The 26,700-nt window shown below is 52.9% G+C and overlaps 1 protein-coding gene across 4 annotated transcripts in view; it reads left to right on the forward strand.

Annotated features, from left to right (window-relative positions):
• The first annotated feature begins 3,788 nt into the window (after window positions 1–3,788).
• Window positions 3,789–26,700, forward strand: part of BCORL1 (BCL6 corepressor like 1) — a 45,857-nt gene continuing 22,945 nt past the window's right edge. Inside the window, exons 1-12 of one of the 4 annotated variants that reach the window (XM_043492116.1) lie at window positions 3,855–4,071; window positions 5,045–5,226; window positions 11,305–11,446; window positions 16,773–16,863; window positions 17,159–19,747; window positions 20,220–20,385; window positions 20,676–20,756; window positions 21,125–21,529; window positions 24,282–24,511; window positions 24,631–24,837; window positions 24,967–25,133; window positions 25,338–25,483. In XM_043492116.1, the coding sequence (XP_043348051.1) occupies window positions 11,361–11,446; window positions 16,773–16,863; window positions 17,159–19,747; window positions 20,220–20,385; window positions 20,676–20,756; window positions 21,125–21,529; window positions 24,282–24,511; window positions 24,631–24,837; window positions 24,967–25,133; window positions 25,338–25,483 (4,168 nt within the window). In that variant the 5' untranslated portion in view covers window positions 3,855–4,071; window positions 5,045–5,226; window positions 11,305–11,360. Of the gene's footprint in view, window positions 4,072–5,044; window positions 5,227–11,304; window positions 11,447–16,772; window positions 16,864–17,158; window positions 19,748–20,219; window positions 20,386–20,675; window positions 20,757–21,124; window positions 21,530–24,281; window positions 24,512–24,630; window positions 24,838–24,966; window positions 25,134–25,337; window positions 25,484–26,700 lie in introns of all 4 variants that reach the window. The other 3 variants (XM_038416823.2, XM_038416821.2, XM_038416820.2) reach the window with 3 other exon arrangements.

The following is a 26,700-nucleotide window of genomic DNA, read 5'->3' on the forward strand; positions in this document are numbered from 1 at the left end:
TTGCCTCTCCCCCTCCTCATCCTGCTACTCTCTGGAGCAAGGCAGTCTCTGCCTGCCCCCTCCCCACAGTTCTCCTTTGGTGGATGTCTCCCCCAGTTCCTCTGTTGAATAGGAAATGGGCTGCTCTCTGCAGCTCCTTTGGTCCTCTACCACCATGCAGCTGAATACTCCTCTTGGATAGAGACTTTAGTTACTAGCCAGGCTACAGGGGCTCTTCAATGAAACAGCCCCTTACCTCACCCCGGCTGTATGACGCAGATCAGTGAAGACAACAGATGTAGTCATTCTGGAGATAAAACAATCAAGGGGCAGAGAACTCTGCAAAAGAGGATGTTACAGAGAGAAGCAGACTTTCCAGAGCAGAGGAAGGATCTGAAGCCCCAAGATGTAGGGGACTGGGCATCACAGAGGGAAGGCCCATAGCCCTGGGGTGGAAGGGATGGGGCACTACACAAATACAGACAGAGCCTACAGCTGCCAGGACAAAGGAGATGGGGCATTTGGGGGGAGAGCATGTCAGGGCCTGTCACAGAGAGACTTATGGCCTCAGAGCAGAGGGGATGGGACACTGGGGTAGCACTTATGGCCACATAAAAGAGTAAGGAGAAGTGAGAGGGATACCAAGAGAAAGGTCCACAGCCCGAGTGGAGGGGAAGGGCCTATGGCTTTGGGTCAGAGAAGGGTTTGTGCAGCACCGCAGCTCCACAGCAGAGGGCAGATAGCTATGAGCTCACTGACTCATAGCTCCCAAGTGGAGTGGATCTGCGCAAGGTTGGGGAGTCTCATGTCCCCACAGCAGGAGAGACAGGGCACAAGGAGAGGGGCTTAGGGCCCTGGGCCAGATGGCTCTATGGTGGAGGACAACAGCTGCTGGGGAAGCGATAATAGCCCTGCTGTGGAGCAGACGGGGTGCCAAGGACCCACAGCTGCTGAGGTGAGATAGATTGGGTTTGAGAAGGGACTCGTGGCCCTGAGGCAGAGCGGACAGAACATGGGGGGAGGGGGAAAGGGCACATGGCCCCAGGGTGTAAGGAACAGTATACTAGGGGTGCAGATACTAGCATCAGGGGAGGGGGCCTGGGCAGAAGAGACAAGGGAGGGTTCCAGTCCAGGGCAAAAAGGGGACAGAGTGTTGGGAGAAGGGACATGGCCCTAGGGCACTGGAGGGGAAAAGGGCCCAAGGCAGGAGGGACAGTGGACTCAGAACAACATGGGGAAGAGAAGATTCCAGAGCAGAAAGAGGAAAAGAGGTTGGGGGATCTGGGCAGAAGGGACAATGTACTGCATGGTGGGGTGAAAGGGCTCAGGCCCAGCTCATGGGGGAGAAGGGAGAGGTCTCTGGTGGAAGTAGGTGGGGGAGGTAGCTCAGAGTACAAGGAACAGGGCACTGTGAGGGAGGAAGGAGGAAGGGCACTACAGGGGAAGGGCAGAGGAGACAGGGTGCTAGAGGGAGGGAGAAGGCACAGGGCACTGGAGGGGTGTGAAGGCCCAGGGCAGAGGGGGGCAGGGACTACAAGAAGGGCGGAAGGGAACAGGGCCCTGCAGGGAGCGGGGAGTGGCAGAGGGGACAGGGCTCTGTGGTGGGGGGGATGGCAGATGGGACAAGGTTGTGCAGGGCAGAGCCCTAGTGTGGGGTGAACAGAGCCCTGTGGTGGTGCGGGGCAGAGGGAATAGGGCTGTGCCTGTGCAGTGCTAAGGCAGAGCCGTGGAGGGGCAGACAGGCTAGTGGTAGGGGGCAGAGCCCTATGGTGGCAGTGGGGGGGACAGAAGGGACAGGGCTGTGTGGTGGGTGAGAGGCAGAGGGGACAGGGCTGTGCAGTACAGGGGCAGAGCCCTGGAAAGGGGACAGGGCTGTGTGGTGGGTGAGAGGCAGAGGGGACAAGGGCTGTGCAGCACAGGGACAGAGCCCTGGAGAGGGGACGGGGCTGTGTGGCGGTGGGGGCAGAGGGGACAAGGGCTGTGCAGCGCAGGGGCAGAGCCCTGGAGAGGGGACAGGGCTGTGTGGTGGTGGGGGCAGAGGGGACGGGGCTGTGCAGCGCAGGGGCAGAGCCCCGGAGAGGGGACGGGGCTGTGTGGTGGTGGGGGACAGGGCTGTGCAGTGCAGGGGCAGAGGGGACAGGACCCTATGCTGATGGCAGTGGGGGGCAGAGGAAACAGGGCTATGCAATAGTGGGAGCAGAGCCCTGGAGTGGGGGACAGAAGGGACAAAGCTGTACTGTGATGGTGGGGGGCAGAGGGAACAGGGCCCTGTGGAGCAGGGGCAGTGCCCTGAGGTGGGGAAAGGGCAGAGGGAATGGGGCCCTGTGGCAGTGGGTGTCAGAGGGGACGAGGTGAGCAGTGGGGGGAGCAGAGCCCTGCAATGGTGGGGTGCAGAGGGAACAGGGCTGTGCAGCGCACGGGTGGAGCCCAGGTGTGTGTGAGAGTGAGGGGACACAGCCCCGTATTGGTGGGGGGGTCAGAGGAGCAGGGCTGTGCGATGCAGGAGCAGAGCCCTATGGGGGAGCAGAAGGGACAAGACCCAGTGGTGGGGGGCAGAGGGGACAGGGCCCTGCGCTGGTGGGGGGCATAGGAAATGGGGCTTTGCCATGCAAGGGCAGAGCCCTGGGGGCAGAGGGGAGAGGGCTGTGCCCTGAAGGGGTAAAGCCCTGGGGTAGAGGGCCTGCAGTGGCGGGGGCGGGGGGAGCAGAGGGGATGAGGCTACACAGGGGTATGGGGCAGAGGGGACAGGGGAAGAGCCTGAGGGTGGGGTGGAAGACAAAAGGAGCAGGGCCCTGTGCAGATGTGGGGGCAGAGAAGACAGGGCTGTGCCGGGGGGACGCAGAGGGGACAAGGCCCTGCGGTGGTGGGGCAGAGAGAACAGGGCTGTGCGGCGCAAAGCCCTAGATGCGGAGGACAGGGCCCTGCGGGGGACCGGGAGCGAAGTCCCCACTTCCCCGGTGGAGGGAGGCGGCGGGGGAGGGCGCTGGCGTGGCGCGGGGGCCGGGCTGCCCAGGGTGCCGAGGAGGGCCGGGCGTTGCCCTCGGCTCGGCCTGCGAGCTCGGTGCCCCGGGGCGGGGGCGCGGCGGCGGCTACTGAGGAACTTGCGCTCCGCAGCCAGGCTGCGCCGGGCCGAACGCGGCGGGTCAGGCGGCGCCGGCCGGTTCGCTGCACGGCGGGGCGGGTCGGGTCGGTGCCGCGTCTCCCCAGGCAAGTGAGCCGCCCACACGCCGCTACCCCGTCCCCGGGCGGGGCGCTCGGGTCAAGCCCGGCCGGCTGGGGGCGCCTGGCGGCGCATCCCCGCCATACAGGCGAGGCGGCGGGCTGCCCGGGGGGCCGGAGAGTTCTCCTGCGTCCCCGGGCCGGAGGGACCGTGCCTGCCCTCCGGGGCGCAGGCTCCGCCTCCGGCCGTGGGCGCCTGGCTCCGGGCAACGCGGGGAGAAGTTCCTGTCAGCCCGGCCGGCCGTGGCCCCCCGAGCCCGGTGTGCGGCGCCCCCGTGGCTGTGCACCCCGCCCCCTCCCTGGGGCAGCGCTTGTCCAGTCTAGTCCGCCCCGCCGGGTAAAGCCCGCTCCCCGGGCGTGGGGCGCCTATCCGCCCCCCTCGAGTGTGAAGCGCGGTTCCCCGCCCCGGGCGTGGAGCCCCCCGACCCGGCCCCGGTGTGGAGCCCGGCCCCCGACCCGGGATGCAGCGCTCGGAGGCCCGGCCCCTCCCCGGGCGTGGAGCCCCCTCCCCTGGCTGCGCGGCGCTGCGCTGCTGGGTGCGGAGCCCCCTCCCACTCGCTCCCTCTCCGGACTCGGCTGGCTCTGCACACCAGACCCCCCCCCAGCCGTGCGGGCAGGGCTAGGCGCAGCGCACCCTGGGAGTTGTAGTCTCCAGGGCTTGGCCCAGCCCGAGAGGGCGCGGGGGCGGCGGGTGACTGGACTACACTTCCCGTCAGGCCCTGCGGCCGCTCCCTCTCGCCCTCACACTCCGGCTGCCGCTGCCAGTGTCTCCGCCGCCGAACCCTCGCTCGCAGCGCCCAGTGTCCGACCCGCAGCCTCGGGCAGGGGCCCGGCTCGGCCCGCAGCGCCGCGGCCCGCCCGGCTCGGGAACAGGTGCGTGCCCCTTCCGTCCCCGCCGCCCCGCTCCGGACACCCGGCCCCTGCTGCCCGGGCACCCCGGGCCCGTTCGCCCCGCACCCACCACCGGGGAGCCGGACCGAGCTGGCGGCCGAGCGGGCGGCCCGACCCATCCCCTCCGGCTGGGTCTCCATGGAGACCGGCCCCGGGACCCCCTCCGGGCGGCGGGCGCCGCTGGCGGCTGGGGCTGGGGCTCGGGCTGGCAGGGAGGGGGAGCAGCGTCCGGAGTGGGACGGGGAGGAGGGCAGCGAATCCCGGAGCGGGGGAGGGTGGGGACGGGGATCGCGGAGGCTGTGACAGCGGAGGCGCAGTGAGCCTGGAGCCGGCGTCGCTGGGCACGGAGGGATCCCGGCGGGGAGCTGCTGCTGCTGCTGCCTCCTCTGCACGTACCTGGGACGGGCTCCGCGTGTAGCCACCGCTCCTTCCTCGCTTCGCGCCCCATCACCTGCCGCTCTCAGGTCTAGCCGGAGGACGGACCCCCAACTCCCGGAGTGCATCCCCTCGACCTGAGGGGCTCCTTCTGGGGGGGGGGATCTTCCGTGCTTTGCTCCCGACTCTTCCGTGCATGTGCACGTTGTTCTACGGGCTACACAGCTGAGACCCGGACCTGGCCCCTCGGTCCTTAGACAACGGGACTGGGTAGCATGGCTCCTGGAGTTTCGCCGCATGGCCCCTAGCGACCTTATCTCTATCATAGGGGGTGCCCAGCAGAGACTCGAGGTCCCAGCCTGTAGTGCTTCATCTTGCTCCCCAGTGGATTCTGTAATCCCTCTAGGTTGGCAGAACCTCACTAGTAAAGATAAAAGAGATGAGTCAGCTCCATATTTTGCCAATTAGGTGTTGCCCTCGGGGTCCTGGCATGTTGCTCTGGTGGCCCGTAGTTGGCAGAGTTTGGTCTCCTGCTAGCACTTTGTGATTTTTTTTATTTTATTTTATTTTTTTTTTTTAGGGTTTCCTTCTGTGGAGGTTGGTGCTGTAGGAAGTAGAGTCAGATTAGTGGCCATCTACGTGGGGAGAACAGCAGTGCCCAGGTATCATCAGTTCTCCCTGACCTAGCTTCAGGAGCCAACTGTTGAAAGAGGACAGTACCCATTCATCTAGGAACCTCCATATCAGAATTGAGGACCGTTCCAGACAAGACCCCAAAGAGGGGCCTGGGCAAGGGAGAGTAACACTAAGTGCATATATTTATTGGTATTACAGTAGTGTATAAAGATCCTAATCAGGATTGTGCTAGGCACTGTACAAATGTATAGTAAGACCTTGTCTGCACTGGAGTTCTTTAGGTGATATCGCTTATACCAGTTCCCCAATCTAAATAAGCTATACTTATTTGTAAGAAGACTTTTTGCCAGTATAACTATGTACAACTGGAGCTTTTGCTGGCATAGATACATTGGTTAGTGATGTGATTTCCCCCTGCCCTGCACACTACCAGCCAACATATCTATGCCAGTAAAACTCTTATGTGTAGTCCAGGCCTCAGTGACAGTTTCTGCCCCAAAGAGCTTACAATCTAAGTAGACTAGATAGACAAAAGGTAAAGGGGAAGTAGGCACAGAGAGGGAAGGGGACTTGCCCAAGGTCACACGGCAGGTCAATGGTAGGATTAGGAACAGAACTCAGGAGTCCTGATTCCTACTGCAGTGCCCTAGTCCACGCTGCCATTCAGTGTTACTTTCACTTTGCTCCTGGTGTGATTAATAATGTTTTGGAGTGAGGAATTGCTGGAGAGGGCTCCCAGATGTTATGGCCCATTCTTGTATTCTGCATTCAAGATGAATATTGAGACATAATCACATTCAGGGGAAGAGCTGCCTTTTGTACAGTTAGGCTTATTGGGGAAGACATTGATTCCTTTCATTTAACTTCGATTTTTTTATGGTGGATTTGAGAGAGCACCAGGATAGACTTTTATGGGGTCGTACCAAGATGGGAAGTATTGGGATAGTCTTTTGGGTTCTGATCTTGCAAGAGAATCTATACTTATGGCTCTGTACATCGGGGGGCGGAGGGGGAGGATTTGCCCATATGAATCCCTCTGCAGATTTGAGGCCTTAGGCTGTATCTACGTTAGCTTTTTTGTCCTAATATTTCCCACTATTGCTGCCATCAGTATAGATCCTTTGCCAGTACTTTTACCAACATGTCAACTATCTCTGCAAAGAGCAGCTCTGAGAAATTTGAGAAAACTGAATCTAGTGTAGACAAAGCCTTAAAGGAATAAATTAATGGAGGACTTTGAGGGGTAGGATGGAACTGAGGGTGGGGGAGCATGCTTTGGGATAGTATCATATGTCATGGGCAAGGAAAACTAAAAAGATTGTAAGATTGTGTGCAATTTGTGGTTTTCTTCCAATGTCAGAGATTTTGCAAAGATTTTCCACCTTTTGGTGGATTCCCCTCCCGCACCCCCCTCCCCTCTTTTTTTTTTAAACCACCTTAAGAATCTGCTGTGATAGCCTTCCATAGGGACTGGCTTTTTTGTTAGGCTGCAGTCAGTGACTTAGGTACTAGCTATAGCTTTAGCCAGTAGGGAGGATGTACTTTTTAAACACTACTAAATTTTCAGGAAACTTTCCTAGTTCAAATAGGGATGTATTTTTTTTTAATTTAACGTTTCTGTGTATTATGCTGGTCACGCAATGACTTAAATCAGGGTTAGTGTGGCACACTAAACTGGCACAGGCAGATACATGCACACAAGCTCAGCACAGCTGTAGCCAGTGGTCATACTAGGCAACAGAATGGAAGATCCAAGTTTAGATCCAGATTATCATCTGCTCTGCAAGCCAAATGCAACATGAACAGTTACTGCTGAAGACTAGGGTAGATTTAGCCTGGCTTATCCAGGACTGAATTTTGCTAGAGATTGGTATGATTTTATCACTGCTATGGTTTCCATACTCTTTCAGGTAAGTAACATGATATGGTTTGCATTCAATATTACACTTTTAAAACCTTTTTTCCAGTTGGATTCAAGACCCATGTATGACCCCTGCGAGGGGTTTTTATAGTTCTGTTGCAAACAGTTTAGTTTAAATGGTTTGTATGAAATGTGGGTGGAGCTGAAGCCATGTGTTTGGACAATTCTGGAAACTCTTTCAATTTGTGCTTATTTTGGACTTCAAAGGCACTCTGTCACCTCAAAGATCACATATGGTAAACAAACATAATTCTTTGCCTGTGTTACTAATGGTATCAAAGATAGTTAAACTGAATTTTTTAAAAAGTAAATGTGATTATTACTGTTGATGCAATTTGTTTCCCTTAGGTATTTCTCTAAGCTTCGCTAAAATCAGTCAGTTTAACTTTTTTTTTTTTTAATAGTCACGCCCACTCTGCTTCTCAGGAGAAGCATCTGGGTTGCATCCACTATAGATGACCATTGATTAGTTCAAAACAGTGATTTCCACTGGAGTTTAAAAATATAATAGAAATATCATATTGGGCTTAGGTTTTGTAACCCCTTTTTAATGTATTCTACATTTTGGTCATATCCAGTCTCAGCTATCTTGTGTTTCCAGGGTCAAAGTGCAACCGTTCTTGGCATTCCACAGTGCCCCCTGGCCAAATGAGTTGCAGAACACCTTAAAAAAAGAAAGTATCCATGTGCTCATCCTCAGAAATTCTTGCTACAGGCTGGGAAATCCAAAAATAAAAATTTCAAGGTTGATGATTCCCAGTCTCCTTCCAGTCAAGGCAGACTTCTAGGGTGTCTCACTTTAGAGAAAGCAGTGGCTGAGAGCCCATCACAGGGGGAAAAGAAGCGACAGTAGGCAGGCAGGGTTTACAGTGTTCTTCAAGTACCTGAACTCCAGCTGTGTGCATTTCTCAGGCTGCTCTGTTAAATAATGATAGCATTGAAATGGTCCAAGTTAGGCACTGAAGTGAACATCGTTGCCCTGTGCTTTTCTAACATTTGCATCAGGCACAACTACTGGTGTAAATGCATCCCAGTGCCTAGTGCAGACGAGCAGAGCCATTATTGGCACTGGTGGAGCTTACCCTTACTTAACCAGGATGTGCTGTAATGGTGCAAATCTTGGCTCCCAGGGGCTTTGCGTGTCTGCCTTAGGCATGGCACTAGTGCATCTGTATTACTGGCTGGCCACTGGGCAAATCCCCAGTGGAAGCAATCCTTTGTTACACTGAGAATTTTAGTGCAGATCCCCTGGTGATAGCAATGGTGGGAAAGCTAGTGTAGACTGTCTGTCAGTGTTTTTACCACCCTGCCATCTGGTACTTGCTCTGAGCAAGGCTTGGATGAAACTGTGGTAAACTGCTGGTAGCTGCTTTACATTAGTGTTCAGATTGGTACGATAGCAATGGTCAGAGAATTCCTAAAAATCTCAGACCTTGTTGATACATGGATGTGTGTATACCAGTATAAGTAGAACCAGTAAAGTGTGTAAAAACTATACTAGTATAATTAAAGCAGTACAAATTCCTAATGTGGGTGCTTATACTGGCATAGTTTATTTCCATAAGGCAATGGGAATATGCTATACTAGTAGAAGGCAACTTTATACTGGTAAAATTGCATCCACACTAGGGGCTGTACCAATGTAGCTGCTTTGGTAGAAAATCATGCCCACAACCAACATAGTTAAATTAGTACAAAAACTATATGTGGACCAGGCCTTAGTGCAGATGTGTCCTCTCATAGGCAAGTGGTTGGAAGAAGGGAGAGATCACTCAGGACTTGATTTCACTATTAAAAAAAAAAAAAAAAAAGTGTGTTGTTAACTCAAGTTGGCTGACTTGAGTTGCAATCCTAATGAAGACAAGGCAGTTGGTTTAACATGAGTTAACAGGTTGAGTTAAACCCTAGGCCCCCTTACAGTCATAAGCTTGATCTGATAATTCATGTTAAAAATACAACTGCCTGGTCTTCTCTAGGATATAAACCTAAGTTAGAGTATGTCTACAGAATTATTCCATAATAGCTGAGTAGTGTCAAAGGGGATGTGGGCTCTGCCCTACGTTTCTCAGATAGATTTATCTCTGCACGTGGCACCTCCTGCTTCCAGTCCACCTTCTTGAGGGTCCTCTGATTCTTTTGTTGCTTCCTCTGGAATTGGGGTTTGAAACCAACTGAGTCAGGCGTTTTATTTTGTCTCTACGTTTGAATGCCTTGATCCCTTCTCTTGGTTGGGATTCTAATTTCCCTCCCTATTTCTTCTTCTTTCCCTGGGAAATGTCTGCCTTTGGCATTTATCTTGCATCCTCCTTGGATAACAGAAATCAAGAATTAATTTAACAATGTCTATTCTGTCACTACATCTTCCTAACTTTCTCCTAGAGCCCTGCAGGTTCCATCATTGATCTCTTCTTCCTCATGCACTCAAAAATGTTTGTTGTAACTGCTTGTGAAATCTTGCTATCAACCTTCTCTCTTTAATTTCAAGCCACAATAGTTCTGCCCCATCAGAGCTTTCCTGGAGGTTTCCTAGTTGAGTCTCTCCACAAATTTCCATTCTGTTTAGCACAGTGGTACATGTCTCTCTCTCCCCACTCCCACACAAGATTCTCTTGGAGCTCTCCTAAAATGTCTATGCTGCCATTGTACCCTCACTGTCGTATGCTTTCCCTTTCCCTTCTTTCAGTTCAGCCCAGGATGGTGACATCCCCGCAGATTGTTTGTTCCCCTATTTTCTTTGGGTTCTTTCATTTCTCTCCAACCATTGCAAGACTCCATCTCTTCCCTCCCCAAACCACCTTTTGTTCTTTCTGAGTATAACCCAGTTTTCAGGGGTCTCTCACTCAGCCCAGGTACTCATTTCATTACTTAGTATTTCTTCTCTTTCCAGGTGTGTTTATTTTGGCTGCTACTTTCTCCTCTCATTTTCTGACTTCTGGATAGCTTCTCTTCTCTGCAGTCTATGCCTACTCAGCTAAACTCTTTCCCTCATCTGTGGCTCACTCTGTCCTCTCAGCCAGTACACTGGTACTTCTCTGGTTCCTCCTGCTTCTATGGCCCTTGTCTCTTCCCACAGGAGTCCCAGAAACACCCCACTGACCTAGACTGTGCCTCTGTGTACCAGGTGTGTTCATATCTGGCACTGAATGAGCACCTTCAGTTTTTTAACTTTCTATCTGATTCCTCAAACCTTCAGTCTTCTTATCCCTATACAAGTGATTCCAGTGTGGACTGATACTACAGACCGCTCCTTGTCCTACCAAGAGCTTGTGTCTTTCTGACATGTCATGTAGGCTGACCAGACAGCAAGTATGAAAAATCGAGACGGAGGGTGGGGGGTAATAGGCACCTATATAAGACAAAGCCCCAAATATCGGGACTGTCCCTATAAAATTGGGACAACTGGTCACCCTAATGTCATGAAAGAAAAAACTATATGAGACTTTGGATCACAGGCTGTCTTTAGATTTCCTTTCTACTCCCCCAAGGATGCTGCCCATTTGTACCTCTTATGCTTCATGTATGTAACATCTCTGAGACAGGAACCTGTCTGACAATTTACCTCCTTAATCTCTCCTGCCTAGTCTAACCTAGCCTGCTCCTGCTGGCCATGCACTTCAGATCCTTCCCCTCCCTCATTGCTCTATTTCTTTTTAACTGAATTCATTCTCCTGAGCGATGGGACTCAAGTAGCAGCCCTCCTCTTAAAGTGCTTACTGAGACAACACTACTGCAATGGCAGGCATGTCTTCCCCCGAAAAATTCCATCACAGAGGCAGGCATCTTGAGGGGAGGGATAGTTCAGTGATTTGAGCATTGGCCTGCTAAACCCAGGGTTGTGAGTTCAATCCCTGAGGGGGCCATTTAGGGATCTGGGGCAAAAATTGGGGATTGGTCCTGCTTTGAGCAGGGGGTTGGACTAGATGATCTCTTGAGGTCCCTTCCAACCCTGATATTCTATGATTCTGTGGCTCACAAATCTCAGGGTTCTGCTCTATTTCTGTCTCTCACCCCTTAGAATGCCTGCCACTTCCTAACTTCCCTCTGCTGAGGGCTCTTTGCAAACAGACTTGTAGCTGCTCAAACTATGTATCCAAGTTGCATGGAAATTAACCTGCAGTTGGCAAGTAAGGAGGAGGTGTTGCCCGCTCCTTTTCCCAGTGTTCTGGCTTGCAGATGATCTCTCTGAACTGTACCACAGACTCACAACTTTGTTGGAGAACTCCAAGGAATGGAACTGAATGCAGCGTCCAGGGAACAGCTTTTGACTCTTTGTTTTGTCTTTGCAGGCGGAGTGGCCCCGTGAGCCCCAGCAGGTCCTGGTTGGTGGTGAGCAGCTGTCATGATCTCTACAGCACCTCTCTACAGTGGGGTGCATAACTGGACCAGTGCAGAACGGATTTGCATGTGTGGCCTCAACGAGGAGAGGTGAGGTGCGTGGGTGGTTTGTTAGGGGAAAGACTTTAAGCAGGGAGCTTGGGTCAGGGAATCAGAGAGGCTAGAAGCAGAAAGCATACTGAATCCTGTTTAGTGGTTCTCTTTGGGGCCAGTGCAAGCCTATTATCTGTTACAGGGCTGAGCTCATAAGGAGCACAGGGGTAGGACAAGGATGCATTAAGCAGTCAAGTCTCCTTTATGGTCCTTGTGTTCCATACCCAAGGAAAAGAAAGGGTCTGATGCTTGCAGGGGAATGATACTGGAGGCTCTCTGCTTTCTGGGCAAGAGCCACCAGCTGTATGGAGCCAGGGTGCTGCTAGTGGCCTTGCTACTCCAGTGTTAAAGCTGCTTATGGCATTGTTGCTACACACGGTACCTTTGCTTTTTGACTTTATTAGATTTGTGCTCTCAACTGACTGCCATTGAGCCTGACAGGTTGGGACCTGGGAAGAGGGCTACGTGGACAGTACAGGCTATGGAACTGAGAAGTGTTTCCAGTACGTTTGCCTGGGCAGTGCAGATTAGATCAGTGGTACCCAACCAGGGGCATGTGTATCCCTAGGGATAGGCAGAAGTTTTAAAGGGGTACATCAACTCATATAGATATTTGCCTAGTTTTACAACAGGCTACATAAAAAGCACTAGCTAAGTCAGTACAAACTAAAATTTCAAACAGACAAAATGCAAAAGTCAGCAATTTTTCATTAATAGTGTGTTGTGACACTTGTATTTTTAAGTCTAATTTTGTAAGCAAGTTGTTTGTGAGGTGAAACTTGGGGTACACAAGACAAATCAGAATCCTGAAAGGGGTACAGTAGTCTGGAAAGGTTGAGAGCCACTGGATTAGATGATTGGATAGGTGAGTTGCATGAACACCACAGTCTAGGGCAAGACCTGATCCTTGCAGGAATCCTGACCTGTCCCATTTCCTTGCCCTGGCAGTCCCCTCCAACCCACAGCATTAGCACCTATCTAATCCTGCAGTTTTCAGGTGGTGTCCTCAGAACTGGCCAGCTTTTGGCCTCCCTGGTGTCAGGATGCAGTGGAGCTTTTTCAGCTGTGGGAAATGCTCTAGAAGGGTCCGAAAAGTCGTTATATGGACTAAAATTAGCCATGTTTGGTGCACACTGTCCTTCGTTTGGGATGGTAGGGTCTCAGGCAGTAGGGATGCTGATAACTGCTGTAACAGACAGGCAGGAGAACAGTGGAGTAAGGGAGATTTTGGCATGTAATGTACGGCCTCTCAGCTTAGTTACCCCTTCATAAAGGCTATGCAGGCCTACTTCTTGATCCTAATAAATTTCAGTGTTTCAGGCACCTGAGCACTGAAGGGTCTAGGCACCTTAACAGAAATACCAAACATCCCAAATACAAGATTAAATCAAGACAGACAAACGAGGTTGATCATAACTGAATGGTGGGTTGTTGCCCCTACGTAAAGTGTATGGGGAGGATAATCATTTGGGGGAACACTCATTCCATTTCCTTCCTGGACAAGGTTTCACATCACAGAAATCATTGTCCCAGCTGGCTCCCTTCCTGGCTGTCTGTCAGCGCAGAGGTTAAGGGACCATGGAACCTAAGCTCTCTCTGTACCAAGAAGTGGCTTCCCTAAGGCCAGGCTGAGGAATGCTGGCAGTGAGCAGTATGGGTGCAGCTTGTTACTCCAGTGCCCAGGTTGTATGTGCTCTGGGGCTCAGGAGAAGAGCTCAGTCTCTGGGGCTGACTCTGTGGCCCCCTTTGCCTGCACCAGAGTCATTGTACTTCCACCTACCCCCCCCCAGCAGTATGACAAGCAATGTAGTTTGTATCTCCATTAGCTTTCGGAAGAGCAAGCTGCTAGTTTGGCTTTTGAGACAGTGGCAGGAACAAGAGGGGGTGCTTGCCCTGAGGCTGTCTCTAAAGCTGAGTGGCCAGCTCAGCTCCTTGCCTGGGCTCCCTGCCAGCCATTAACCTGTGCATCACCAGCCTGGGTGTGCTGATCTGCTGAGCCTTTTGAGACAGGTGCTGCCCTGGGGGAAGGAAATTGCTTCCCCTCCAAGGCAGGGGGAATGGTGTTGGGGCAGCTTGAACGGGATGGTGGTCTCCTCTAGGGAGAGAGGGGTTATGTAGAACAAGGGGGTATGTAGGACATGCCCCTCTGGCAGGCAGGCTGCCCTTACCTGCTGGAGCCCTAGGATGCTGGAGCTGCTTGGCTTCACTGACTAGCTCAATCCCTCGCTTGGGCCTGATTGTTGAAGCTGCCTGGGCTGTTGCAGGGCCAGGAACTGCGCTCTAGCTCCACCTGCTGCCCTTGCCACGTCCCTGCCTCTGTCTCCGAGGGGACTGGGATTGGCGTAGGAGCAGGAGGTGGAGCCAGAGCGGGGCTCCCAGCTCTGCTGCATAGTGCATAGGCAGCTCTCTGTGCCAGTTATCCAGCTTGTTGTCACAGAGATGCCTGCCTGGCCAAGGTCTCAGCTCCCTAACACCCCTGCTCTTTCGCTGATCCCATCCAACTCCTCCAGAGCCTACCCTGGCTCAAGGCATGTGCTGCTTTTTGGCAGAGATTCCCACGGGACAATAATTGCGGACGGGGAAATGCCATGAGGTTTTTGACTCCTCTCAGCATTTCAGTGGGGGCAGGGTCAAAAAGTCCCCTTAACTCTGCCTTTCCTGTGATACCAAGGCTCCAGCTTCATGGCCTTCAGGAGAGGGGGGGCGCAAGGGACACACAGGCACTGTCAATACCTCTCTTGCACGTTTTCAAAAGCCCCCAGCCTCACAGTTAATGCAATTTAGATGTCTCACAGGAGGACACTGGAGAGGCCAGCTTAGACCTGAGGTCCTAGGGAGTTCCATCCCTGCCCAGCTCTGTGGCAGTAACAGAACACACATGCTTGCTGGGTAGAAACCCACAAGTTCTGCTGGGTAGAATATGTGGCCTGGCTACAAATCCTATCTGATTGACCTTGGGCATGTTCCACCCTCCTGTCTCCACCGCCCTGGCTAGCAAACTGGGCAAGAAGCAGGAACCTGATTCTGCATCTGAGCTATGTTTTCCTGGGTTAAAAACTACTAAAAGCCTATCTCAGGCGTTAGTTCTAAGGGCCATTCTCTTGCGATTCCAGCCGCCCCCCATCCAATCACCTCTCAGCTGCCGTCTGGATCTTGCTGCTGCCTATTGCAGAAACCTGATCTCCCCTTATTAATAACAATCCTCTTAAGCCTTTTGCGGCCTGAGAAACTCGGGAAATCCAGGTTTAAGAAATCCATGTCAAATTATGTTTGTAAAGAATAACAGCAAGGATGATGTCTGGTGGAAAGGGTGCAGGGGGCCTATGCGAGGTGCTGTGCTTTTGCCATAACACAAGGGAACTAGAGCAGCTGTGGGGAAAACCAGCATTGCATTTGTAACATAGTTGTGCCATGAGGTGGGGAAGCTGGTGTGGGGTCATGATACTGAGGGCATCTGAAAAGGGCCTACCAGGATGTTTAAACCTGAAGGTCATTATTCAGGGTACAACTTCAGCAGATGTATCCCTTCGAGGACAACTTTTGGGTGGCCAAGAGAGTGGAGTACCAGTACTGGACACTGGAGTGATGGGGTTGGAGGTTTGCATCACTTAATTCCTGTAGTAGCAGACAAGGGGAGAAAAGAAAAGACCACCAGCATCACAGTGTTTATTCTGCCCCCACTAGCTTCCCCTGTACTTAACTCTCACAGGCTGTTGTGTGAGCAGACAGAAAACATTAGGGTGGGGCCTCAAACCCTCCTAGGATATTGAACCCTGTGCTGGGCACAGTGGTGTCTCCCATGGGTGCAGCTCCTGGTTCAGATGTTGACTTAGGCAGAAGTATTGTTTGTTTCCATCTCTCCAGTGTGACCATATCATGTGCACAGTTGTTGCCATTGGCCTCCCCACATCTCCTTTCCTTGGAGCTGATCATGGTCCTTACTCTGAATTCACTTTCCACCTGGGGAACTCCTTTGTTTGAAGCAGTGAACTGCCCTCTTTTTGTCTTGTGGAGGATAAGGGGTTAAAGCTCCAGTCACACACCCCAGGCCCCATGTGTCTCCTGCTTTGAGGCTGGAGGGGAGTGATAGAGCTGAATGTGCTCAGGCTCCTGGAGCAGTGACAGGACTCCGCAGCTATCTGAAGGGTCTATGAGGTGGAGGCATGACTGACACTAGTGCCCTAGGGATGGGAAGAGAAACGATAGGTGAGAAGTATAGATGATTCTGGGAGGAGTGTAGGGGAGATAAGACTGGGTGGGTGTGGAATTAAAATTACCTGGGGTGGGGAGGACTTGGTTTTGGACCAAAACCAGGGTTACTGGTTAGTGTGTGGCTGGAAGTTGTGGGGGTAGGGGGCGGGAGAGGAATCAGGGGGTAGTATGACTGGTGAGTGGGGGAATGAACAACAGGTGTAATGTGTGGGTGTGTGAGAGAGACTGGGAGGGTGGGTGGGATAGGAATGTGAGTCTGGTGGGGAGGGCAGGATTGGAAGGTGGGGGTTGCAGATGTAGGGGGGTTATGGGGTGGGCAGACCTAGAATGTGCAAATGGGGGAAGACAGGACAAGAACATGAGGGGGCTGGGGGAGGGTGAGAACTCCGAATGAGTATGGGGCAGACAGGACTGGGCCTGGGGGGATTGTATGGGGCAGGGCTGGGGGAGGGAGGGACCACAGTCAGGAGGGGGAGTTGGGGGATGATGGGACTGCAAGTGGGGAGGGGAGATCTAGGGGGCATTGGGGGAAGGTGGGACTGCTAGTTTGGGGGGGGGATGGAGCACCTGTGGGGTGGTGGGAGGCAGGACTAGCAGGCAGGAGTTTGTCGGGAACATTAGGGGGGTTGGTGTGGGGGGGGCAGCTCCCTGCCCTTCGGGTGATGGTCATTTTGTGGGTCTCCCCATCCCCCACTCTGCCATTTTATTTGCCAACTGTCACTTCCCAACTGCCTGGAACTTTTAGGCCAGTGCTTTCCATCTCCTTCTTAAAGGTGCAGTAGCCTAAAAATTACCTGGTGGCTGTTTCCTGGGACCTGGCTTTAGAGGATCCCTGGGCCCCCACTGCCTGTGTACCTGAGGGCAGTGCAGGGAGGGGCTGGCTGGCTGGCTCTCCAAGGTGTGCCTGCTGTGCTGAATTTGGGAGCTTGGAAAGCAGCACGGGGCGGGCCTGGAGAGGCAGGGATTTGGGCTCTAGGGGAGGAGTCCCCATTCCCCTATGGCCAGCAAGCCCCTTCTGACTCCCTGTGTGCAGCACGGAGCTAACGATGGGCTAGGAGAGTGCCTCTGGGGTTCATTGTGCCTCCCTTGTCTTGTCTCATCTCTGTCATAGGAGAGCCCCGCTTTCTGATGAGGAGTCTAACAAGAGCAGCTCCCAGCACTTGGGGTCCCAGGAATTTTGCGTCAGTAGCAGCCTTTCCAAGGTGAGCTCCTTGTACAGAGTGGCTGGGCTGAGGAGCCAAGGACTGCAATGGCAGGGGCCATGCATGGGAGTGTGACCCTGACCTGGGCCCAAGTGTCAAGTGCTCTATGACAGCATGGTGTGCAGGGCCAGAGACTGTCAAAAGCAAGAGAGCAGGGCCTGGAAGCAGCACTGCTCCCCTTTCCTGTGGGCTTCTTTCTGTCCCATAAAGACCTAGTGGAGAGAGGGAGCAGCCCTTCCCATTGGGAAATGCTGGCTCAGCTTCCAGGGAGTCCCTTTTCCCTTTCTCATTGCAGGTGGAGCTCACAGCAGTCAGCGGTGGCAGCAATGCCCAGGGGCTGGATGCAAATAGCAGCGTGGAGGAAAAACTTGGGCCCAAGCTGGAAGAGCAGCTACCCAAACCCTACCCGAAACCAGAGTGTGCTGGAAAAGTAGTGATAGAAGATAATGTGCTGGGTGCTCTGGCAAACCAGAGAGATGGCAGAGAGCTGGAGCCTGCAGCCCCGGGAGCTGTGGAGCCCGAGACCAGCAGCACTGACAGTGCCTGGATGCCTGCAGAGCTTCACGGTGACAAACAGGCTGATGCTTCTCCTGCCTGCCCCAACGCTCCAGACAGTGAACATGCTGGGAAAGAGAAGAGCACCTTGAATGCTGAAACACAAGAGGCAGGAGTGCCTGTGGAGGAGACTCTGCCTGTGGTTGCTTCCAGCTGCAACACCCTTGCATCCACCCCAGCCACCTTCACCTTGAATAGAGTGTGTTTTTCCACATCTCAAACCCCAGCTATGCAAAAAATGCCCCTCTCCTTTCAGCCCGGGGCAGTTCTGGCCCCAAGCCAGCCCCTTGTGTACATCCCACCCTCCAGCTGTGGGCAGCCACTCAGTGTGGCTACTCTTCCGAGCCCCATTGGGGTCCCCTCCTCCCTTGCTCTCCCAGTCCATCCCTCCTACCTGCAGGAGCATGGCCCGCCAGGCATTATTGCGCCCCCTGAGCTGCGCTCGTTTCCCTGTACCTTCTCCGTAGCCAGGCCCTTGCCTTCAGACTCCAAAGTGGTGTCGGTGGAGGTGAACCAGCTGAGCTGCCCTTCACCTTCAGGTGGGAACAGCACACAAGCTGCTGCAGCTGTGGATGGCCCTTCCCCATCCTTGGAGGGCTCTTCGCTTTCACCCAGCCAGCCTTCCCTGACAGCGTCATGTGGGAGTGAAGCTCCCCCACCAGGTACTGGCCTACACACCAGGGCCTCTGGTGCTCCAGAGCAGGTCGCTCAAGGGGCCACCACTTCGCTTTCTCCCCTGAAGTCCCCCCCACAGCTGGAGCGTGAGATGGTCTCCTTCCCAGAATGTAGCGAGATGCCTCTTGATCTGTCCTCTAAATCCAACCGCCAGAAGCTGCCTCCACCGAGCCAGCGCAAGACACCCCCCATGCCCATCCTAACACCAGTGCACACCAGTGGCAAGGCAGCACTCACTACGGTCCTGTCCAAGTCCCAGCGTGCAGCCCAGAGCACAGGCAGCAGCGTCACCTCATGCCTGGGCTCCACCCCCCCCTTGGTAATTTTTCCTGACTTCCTGCGCAATGGTGAGCAGGGCTCCTGGATGAAAAACTCAACCGCACTGATTAGCACCATTCCAGGCACCTATGTGGGTGTGGCCAACCCAGTGCCTGCCTCACTACTGCTTAGCAAAGACTCCAGCATTAGCTTCAGCAGGGACTCACAGCACCTCCCCAAACAGGAGCCCATTTCCATCATTGATCAGGGAGATCCCCGAAATGTTGGGCCACCTTCTGGGAAAAAGGGCAGCCAGGCTAGTGTGGAGGGTCAGCAGGACCCAGCTAGGCGGCTCCTCTATGGCAGAGTTGCCCCAGGGGCTCCATTGTGTCAATCCAAAGAACTCTCTCTCTGGAATCCTGGTCAGGGAAGCATCTACCCCCGATGCCCAGTTAATGGGAAACCATCCAGTCCCCAGCTTCTGCCCGTTGGGTGGTCTCCCTATCACCAGACCCCTCTGCTTTCAATTGGTATCTCCACAACCGGACAGCTGCCCCTGAATCAGAGTGGCCCCTCCAAGTCATCTGGTGCAGGCGAGTTCCCTGTGTTTCCCAGCATGCAGCCTGTAGAGTCTGGCATGGCAGCCCCCAAGGCCCCGGAGGGACTGCCAAGGCTTCCGTCTCTGGAATGGGAAGCCATGTCCAAAGCCAAGAACTGCAGGGTCTTGCCCAAGTTCTGTGAGGAGCCCATCAATCCAGTCCCCATAGCGGTAGCTCCATCTCTTCAGGCCAATACTGTGGATGCAAGGGGCGGAAAGGGGACGGCAGAAAGCCCTTCCAGGAGCCAAAGGTGTGATGAGCCAGGGGCTGACTCCGCTAAAGACAGTGTTGTACAGACTGAGGCTCCCCAGGGGAGCTGTAGCCTCAAGCTGTTAGGAGACTCAAAACCTAAAAACCAAGTGTTAGCTGCCTATCTGTCACATGACCTGCCTGTAGTCAATCAGCAAAGCCTGCAAACAGCCTCTGAGCTACCAGCTACACCTGTGGAGAGTCAACGCAAGGAGCTGGGATATGAGGTGGCCCGGGAGCAGCCGGCCTCAGAGTCCCCCCAGTGTATGCACCAGGTGGACCTGTGCAGAGTCAAGAAGGAGCGAGTGGAATGTGATGTGCCCTTTGCCTCTGGGGCTTGTCTGCGAGCTGGGGTAGCCCCCAATGGCTTTCCTGAGACCAAACTCAAGGGAGCAGCCCAAATCAAACAAGAGGGCAGCTTATGCTGCAAATCCAAACGGCAACACGATGGGCGGACCAAACAGGCCCACAAGAGACTGAAGTGCAGAGCCAGAGCTGGAAAGGAGACCCCAAGCAAGTCGGGCAGCCGGAGCTTGCATGGATGGAAGGTGGGTGAGGAGCCACTGAAGAGGGTCACCAGCCCCACAGAGGGAGGCAGGCACAGATAGTTCTAGTGCTGGGACTCTGTAATTCCTAGAATAATAACGGGGGTCAAAACCAAAGTAAGGGGGGAGGGGACAGCAGTGTAGGGAGGAAGAGGAACCTGTCATTGGGGCGGCAAGAGGGATTGGCAGCTGGGTGCAGAGATCAGTTTGGGGAACCTCACTAGGGGCTTTTTCATTCCGGGCATCTCAGTATTGCCTGGCATTGGATTTATGACTGGAATAGCAGAGTCTGCGGGTTGGGATTGAGGGGCATTGGCGGAGCTGAGTAGCTGGGAGGGCTGTGGGTCAGGACTGACAGGTATTGATACAGCTGGCAGTGGGGGACACTATTCTGGGGTCCTTCCCTTCCTGCTGCCCCAGCATGATGCTTGTATTGAAGCTTGGACTGAAACCTGTATTTGTCCTGTGTTTGCAGTGGCGAAAGCATCGTGGGGACCTGCATGAGATCAGTAAACGAGAAAGCCGGGTAAGCCCAGGATCCATGAATGAGCACAATAGCCTCAGAGTAAAGCGCAAGCGAAGGAGGCCAGCAAAGACAGAGCTCCAATCTCCAGGGCATCGTGGGGACAGCCATGAGGAAGGTACTGTTACAAATTCTGGATAGTGTTCTTCCCTTGCAAACCCAAACTGTAGCATTGTTTTGGCACTGTGTTCCCCTTGCCTGCCAGAAGATCTGGCTACCAGTTCTCCTGGAGCTGAGTTCCTGTAGGCTGTGGAGCTGGACACTACATACAGCAGGTTAGAATCCCATGGAGAGATCCGGTATAATGTGGTGTGTTGTCATTCCCAGGCCAGCAGTCTTCTGTCAGCTCCTGGATTCCCCATTAGCTTTTCGGTGGTATTAGTCCTCAGGGTTCTCCTCTCTTCCTAGGTTACCTTGAGAAGAAACCCAAGAACAATTTCCGTGACTTCATCCCAGTGGTGCTGAGCAGCCGGACACGCAGTCAGTCAGGTTGGTGATCTCAGCAGACCCTGGAGGCCAGCCTTTGCTGGGGAGATTCAGCTAGGCAGTATGGCTGAGACTGAGATGTCCTGTCCACTAGGCACTACAAGCCCTGTGTCTAGCAGATGGGAGAGAGCACTTTACTAACTTGGTTTAGTGACTGGCTCAGTAGGGAGTTGGGGGTTGGGAGAGCAGGAGCATTTCCCTGCCCACATAACCCAGTCAGTTTTGGGGGCCAGAAGGTCTTGTGGGGTGCTAAGGAGAGGCTGTCCTGTCCCCAGTTTCCTAGCTGGGAGTGTTCTTTTGGGCACTTTTGGCTCTGCTTGTGTCTAGAGGTCTCTAGTCCCTGGACACACCTTGTGTGGTCCTCTCTGCAGGAAGTGTTGGCGGCTCCTCTGCTAGTGTTAGAGGAGAGTGCGAAGTGACTGGCCAGGAGATCTTACCACTGCTGGAGGAGGAGCAGGAGGAGGAGACATCCTTGAAACGCCGCAGGCTGAGGAAATCCCACAGAATGTCCCACTATCACAGCCGCAGGGCCAGAGACAGGTCTCAGTCGGAAAAGGGCAGGTGCCACCTGAGGAGGGCCCGGGAGCTGCCCTGGAGAGTGGAGGCACCAAGGCAGCTTTGGGACCCAAATGAGGAGAACAATGACAGCCATGTCAAGAGGAAGAAGAGGAGACGGCAGAAGAGCCGGAAATACCAGACTGGGGAGTACTTGACTGAGCGGGAAGAGGAGGAACATGTGAGCTGCTACTCCCATAGGAGGCGGAAATCAAAAGCAGGTACCGGCACTGGCAGAGGGGAGGGGTCATTGGCCCAGCTGGCTATTCTGCAGGACCTCCTCCAGGTCAGCCTCTTGTTCCAGCACTGCTCTTAGAGTTCTGGCATAGAACCAGACCATCAACTCCAAGTCCTATGGGCCACGTGCTGCATGTACTGCTGTTCAGGGACCATTCCCTCAATTGTGCTGCCACCGCAATGGGCCACCTGTCCTTTACAGGATAATTACTGTAAATGATGGCGCAGGGAACCCCAAATTATGTGGCAGTGTTAAATGGGTGCTGACCTCACTCCACAGTCATAGGCTGGGCTGGGCATGGGGAAGGAGGAGGCCCAGTATAATTGTGCTGGGTAAGCATGGAGCCTAGGGAGAGGCATCCAAGGGTAGTGCCTGCCTGACAGGCGTAGAGGGAACTGAGGCCATTACAATTCAGACTGGCTTTTACACATACAGCTAACGCTTTGTCTTTATACACAAGTAAGCTCTAAGGCTTATGCAGGGGAAGCTTTGTCCAGCAGGAGCCTAGGAGAGAGGGTGACTTGGAAACCAGGGGTGTGACAGAGCCAGGCAAAGTGCCTGGCTCTGTGGGGTGAATCCTTTCCCACAGTGCACATTCAGAGCTGTAATGGAAAGCTGCAGTTGTTCCCCTCCCATCTCCTCCTGTTCCAGGCCCCAGTTCTCCATTCACTGTCTCCTGAGCTTCCTACCTGTGGCTCAACCAGTGACCCAGATCCTCCTGAGTCTAGGTAGCTTTTTGCCTCTCCTCCGCCCTCCCCTGATTCCTTTCTGGGCATTTTGAGATGTTTGCTGCTTTGCAGGCCAGCTCTCCCTTTCCGTGCTGTGGTGGAGGTGTTTGTGAAGCTTTTGGAAATCAGTGAATTTTGTCAGCTTCTGGAGCTGCGGAACAGCCTGGCTTGTTTGTACATTGCTCTGCTGGTAACATTCTGACTTTGCTCATATGTGCCCGTTGTGGGGCTGCTGGTATCAGGCAGGAGAATGCTGCTGTGATTGTACCGGAGGGAATGCCTCTTTGGAGTGCACAGTAACTGCTCCCACTCTTGGCCCTCTTCTTTATCAGCAGCTGCATGATGAATTTGGGAGTGAACTAGCCACCTTCTCCTGGGAATGAGGCACAGTGCGAAGACACAGCTGGAATGTCCAGGGGTGTAAACCTGGGGTTGGTGCAGGGGAAAAAGAACTACCATGGCCCTTGAGGGACTGCAGGAACTACTAATGACTTGTGATGGAGGGAGCCCTGTGGAGCTGCCTGGGAAAGTCAGGTAGTCTGCAGCCAGACCGCCTTCTGAATGGATAAGTGCTAACTCGAGAGCAGTTTGACCAGTTTTCTTCAGAAAACTTCTCCTTTGCTTGGCAACTTGGGCCAAACCAATGTTTCCAAGCAAAGTTATTGATGGAGGGGCTGGGGGCCACTCACATAAGGCTGGTGGGGGAAGCTGGTTGCAACCTTCACTGTGGAGGAGCCATCATCTCTTTGCAAAGTAGGAGGACAAAGTGTTATCTATGGAGTTATAGTTATGAACTGCACCTGTGTTGACCTTACATAACTGTCACGTACATGCATTCCCCTGGGAGGCAGGTGGCCTTGTCTCCATGGAACAGAGGTGGAGAAGCAAAGTAACTTATTCAGAGCGACTCCCTTGCCCTGCACTCACTCTCCTCAGGCTTAGCCTTTAACCCAGTCAGGCAGATAATGGTCTTCTCAGGCAGTGTCCCTACATTGCCTGCAAAGAACTATGTTCCCCTGCAGCCCACTTTAAAGCAATTGCTAATCTCTACCCACTGGAAAAGGGCCAGCACTGCACTGGAAAAGGGCCAGCACTGCAAATGCCTGTGCATTGCTCTGTGCACAGGGGTTTTATTCTCACCTTCTTTGCACCCAAAGGCTTTATTTCCTCATCACATACTTTAATATCTTCCACTTATAATTGTGTCCTCACTGTAACAAGCAACCCTGTATTACATAGTAGGAGGGAACAGTCCACATTTCCATTGAGAACCTTAGCTCAGAATGTTCCTACTTCTTTGCATGCAAAATCAGAGCCTTAATATTGCTCTTAAGAGGAAGAAATAAGAAAAATCACTGAAAAGGCAGCACAGACAGCAGTGCAGGGCATGGTTTGCAGGAAGTGGAATAGCAGTTGCCATCCGGGGATAGGAAGATTCCCTATTTTTCTCCTTAGTTGTCTCTCACCAGCACTACTTAGCTTTCAAGATCCTAATAGATCACACCCTGTGGCAATATGGCTAAAAGATACTGGTTTTGTTAAATGCCGTTATTAAACCACTGGAGAACATGCCAACAAGATGAGAAATCAGACTCTGTTCTTCTGGTTACTGTCCCAGTGCAGAATAACAGACATGCGTTATTGTGAGAAAAGGCATATCCAAGTGAGTGTATAACCAGCTCCATGCCTGCTCAGCTTAGAGACCTGCAGAGGGTCAGACCAGTAAGGCCTTCTGTCATCAGGCATCCCACTGATGCACTTTCATTTTCATTGTGCTGTGTTCATCTCCATATACCTTTATTCTTCTGTACTCTGCTTCTAGGCAGAGTAATCATGGCTTTGGTGGAGAACAACTCTAGAAGACACTAGAGTTAAGTTGGACCTGGGCCCAAGCTGTCAGGTGTGGCCAACGAAATCCTGCAGGGGCTGACTGCTCTTGACCCACAGAGGGAAGTCTGGGCCCCATAGTCTCTGTCTCTGCATCCTGTGGACCTTATCTCTCCTTAGATTTCAGGTACCGGAAGCAGAAGGAATGTACCCAAGGCAAAGGCTCAGAGCTGCGGTTGAGGAGCAGGCTTTCCCCATCACCCCGGAAGTCCCAAGGGCGCCCAGACTTCCGAAATGGTTTTCTTTTGGATCACCCAGACAACTCCTCCATCCAGGAAGCACTGGAGAAACCATCAGGAAAACGCAAATGTAAAACAAAACATCTGGCAGGGATCTGTGACGAGGGGAAGGTATGATTCAGGCCTAGGGAAGGGGGATCATCAACCCAGCATGTGTAGGGGGGAGGGGATATCTGGACCCAGCCTCATCCAGCTACGCTGAGGAAGCTTCCTCCATCTGTATTTTCCAGGTGAAAGGGCACTGGAATCAGCCTAAACCACGCTCTATGAAGAAGCCCCAGGAGTTGTGGCCGCTCTGCAAGTCACGGCAGGCCAGCCCAGGAAACTCCCCTGAATTGCCCATGACCCAACATATCCCTCCTGAGGCTCGGCGGCTGATTGTGAACAAGAATGCTGGGGAGACTCTCCTTCAGCGAGCGGCAAGGCTTGGCTACAAGGTGAGTGCTGGGCTGAGAACAGCTTTTACCCCACATCCTTCTGCTGGGGCTTGCTGCTGAGTACCTCGGAAGCCATGCCCCTCTCTTGGGGTTTGTGTAACTGGGCCTCTGGTGGTGTCATTCCTCCAGGACGTCGTACTCTACTGCCTGCAGAAAAAGAGCAGCGAGGTGAACCACCGTGACAATGCCGGCTACACAGCTCTGCACGAAGCCTGCGCACGAGGCTGGATTGACATCCTGCACATTCTGCTAGAGCACGGTGCCAATGTGAACTGCAGTGCACAGGATGGCACGAGGCAAGCCAGCTCCCAGTACTACTAGCCCAGAGAATTTGGGGCAGAAACTAGTGAGACAGCAGGGCTGTGGGTCTGGGAGTCTTTCAGGCAGCGTCCTAGCCATCCTTTGGCAGTATAGCCACCTAGCAAGAAGCAGATTGTTTGTTTGCTCTGTGGACTGCACAGACCTCCTTTTCCTCTGGTAACGCTCTTGTCCCTTGCCAGGCCTGTCCATGATGCAGTGGTGAATGACAACCTGGAGACCATGTGGCTTCTGCTCTCATATGGGGCTGACCCCACACTCGCCACTTACTCAGGGCAGACAGCCATGAAACTGGCCAGCAGTGAAGTGATGAAGCACTTCCTGAGTGGTAAGTGGGGCCTGGTAATTACTGATGTTTATACAGAGTACCTTCCACCCCAAAAGAACCCAAATGCTTTACAAGCTGTAGTGTTAAATACAAAACTGCATGGCAGTATTCAGGGGCCATAGTTAGACACTCGGCCATCAGGAGATGCCAGATATTGAAGGTAGATTGAATAAACGTACATCTGTCCCGGTGCATATTGATCTCCAGTCCAGTCTATACTGTTTCTCAAATACTACAATATAGGACATGAATACTTCTCCAATCATAGACGCATAACCATCTGCAAGAATCTGTGATCATGTAACTAAAGGTAGTATCCTAATTCAGGGCAGGGCTGATATGTGTTCAAACCTAACTGGCAATTCCTGCCTTTACTATGCAACCTCAACGCTCCATTAACACACACTTTTGCAGCTGAGAAGTGATGTTCTCAATTCTAAAATTACTCCCTCTGAAGAGTGTTTACCTGCCATTGTTAGCAGTAATGCTTCAGGTCACTGTGACTGCATGCTTAGAGTAAAATGTCTGTTTGCTTCCAGTGCCGTTTGTGTGGAATTAGTGTTGCTATTTTCTTGTTGTTGTGGGTCTTGCACAGAAGCAAAGCAGAGAGAAAGTTAAAAAAAAAAGAAAAGGAGTACTTGTGGCACCTTAGAGACTAACAAATTTATTAGAGCATAAGCTTTCGTGAGCTACAGCTCACTTCGTCGGACGCATTTCATCGAATTCATCCGATGAAGTGAGCTGTAGCTCACGAAAGCTTATGCTCTAATAAATTTGTTAGTCTCTAAGGTGCCACAAGTACTCCTTTTCTTTTTGCGAATACAGACTAACACGGCTGCTAAGTTTAAAAAAAAAAAAAAAAAAAAAAAGTAACTGTAACGGGTTGACACAGATGTTGCCTGAAACTGTATTTAGCTCCCTTTTGTTCCTCACTAGATTCAAGTTGATAGGTACCTTTGGATTCCTGTAGTTTTGGAAAGTTGTGCCCATGTACTCTTGTAGACTTAACTAAATTCTTAAGTGTGTGTGCTAGGAACCATCCCTTTCAAACAGCTATAACCTGAACTCTAGTGGGTTCTAGAGTTATTCTCACCCCACACACACTTTTTCTCGCAGTCCCTGGTCACCCGTTTGGAGGTTGGAGGGCATGTTCCTCATGGAGTGTGGTCCCTTATCTACCCTTGCCTTGGGCTGCAGGAAGGAGTGAGTCACTTCAG

Source organism: Dermochelys coriacea, chromosome 9 (assembly GCF_009764565.3).
Source record: "Dermochelys coriacea isolate rDerCor1 chromosome 9, rDerCor1.pri.v4, whole genome shotgun sequence".
Lineage (NCBI taxonomy): Eukaryota > Metazoa > Chordata > Testudines > Dermochelyidae > Dermochelys > Dermochelys coriacea.